At 37.8% G+C, this 722-nt stretch overlaps 1 protein-coding gene across 1 annotated transcript in view; it reads left to right on the plus strand.

The window, feature by feature from the left end:
* Nucleotides 1-722, plus strand: part of LOC103597648 (tripartite motif-containing protein 43-like) — a 12,221-nt gene that overhangs the window by 8,253 nt on the left and 3,246 nt on the right. The window contains exons 4-5 of the mRNA XM_008581519.1: nucleotides 7-105; nucleotides 316-382. Of these exons, the coding sequence (XP_008579741.1) occupies nucleotides 7-105; nucleotides 316-382 (166 nt within the window). The remainder of the gene's footprint in view (nucleotides 1-6; nucleotides 106-315; nucleotides 383-722) is intronic.

Raw genomic sequence — 722 nt, forward strand, 5'->3', positions numbered from 1 at the left:
CTCAAGAGATGTGAGGCCAAAATGGCACAAAAGAGGAAACACCTAAAAGAATTGTATCAGGAACTGATAGCAATGTGCCATAAACCAGATGTGGAGCTGCTCCAGGTAAGAACTGAGGAAATGCCTTGAAATATTTCATATTAGCTGACTTTCACATTTTTGCCCTCCGTTATTTACTTGGTACCAGTGATATATTTCTTCATCTCCTGCATCTATGGTGAGGGTCTTTCCCATGTGAGAAGAATAGAGGTAAACTAACTCCTAACTTGACCATCAACACCAAGCTTTATGAAACTATAAAAGTTTATTTTTCAGGAAATCTTCCTTCCTACAATCCTCATCCTGCACTTCTCTAAAAATCGAAAAGGAGCAACTTACCCACGTAAATTCAGTCTTTATCTCCACTGTGCAATATCTATTAATTTGGTAAAAGCTAACATTTACTTTTTCCTTTTGTTTTGAATTCCTTGTTTTGAAATGCTCTTAATTTAACACACATTGCCCTTTGGGGACAAGCCCTGGGATAGACCACTTTGCGGACAGCTGGTGGTTTGTAGCACGACACAGTTACTAATGTATTTTTTTTCTTCATCAGCTCAAGACTCTGAATTCATTCAGAATCTACATTCTGTCAATATGTTTTATTGGGATTATCCTTAGAGATGAAAACGGATTTACAAAAAGGGTGGGGGTGATGGTGGTTTGTACTCTTCTAAACTGTC

Source organism: Galeopterus variegatus, unplaced genomic scaffold, assembly GCF_000696425.1.
Source record: "Galeopterus variegatus unplaced genomic scaffold, G_variegatus-3.0.2 Scaffold2376, whole genome shotgun sequence".
Taxonomy (NCBI): domain Eukaryota; kingdom Metazoa; phylum Chordata; class Mammalia; order Dermoptera; family Cynocephalidae; genus Galeopterus; species Galeopterus variegatus.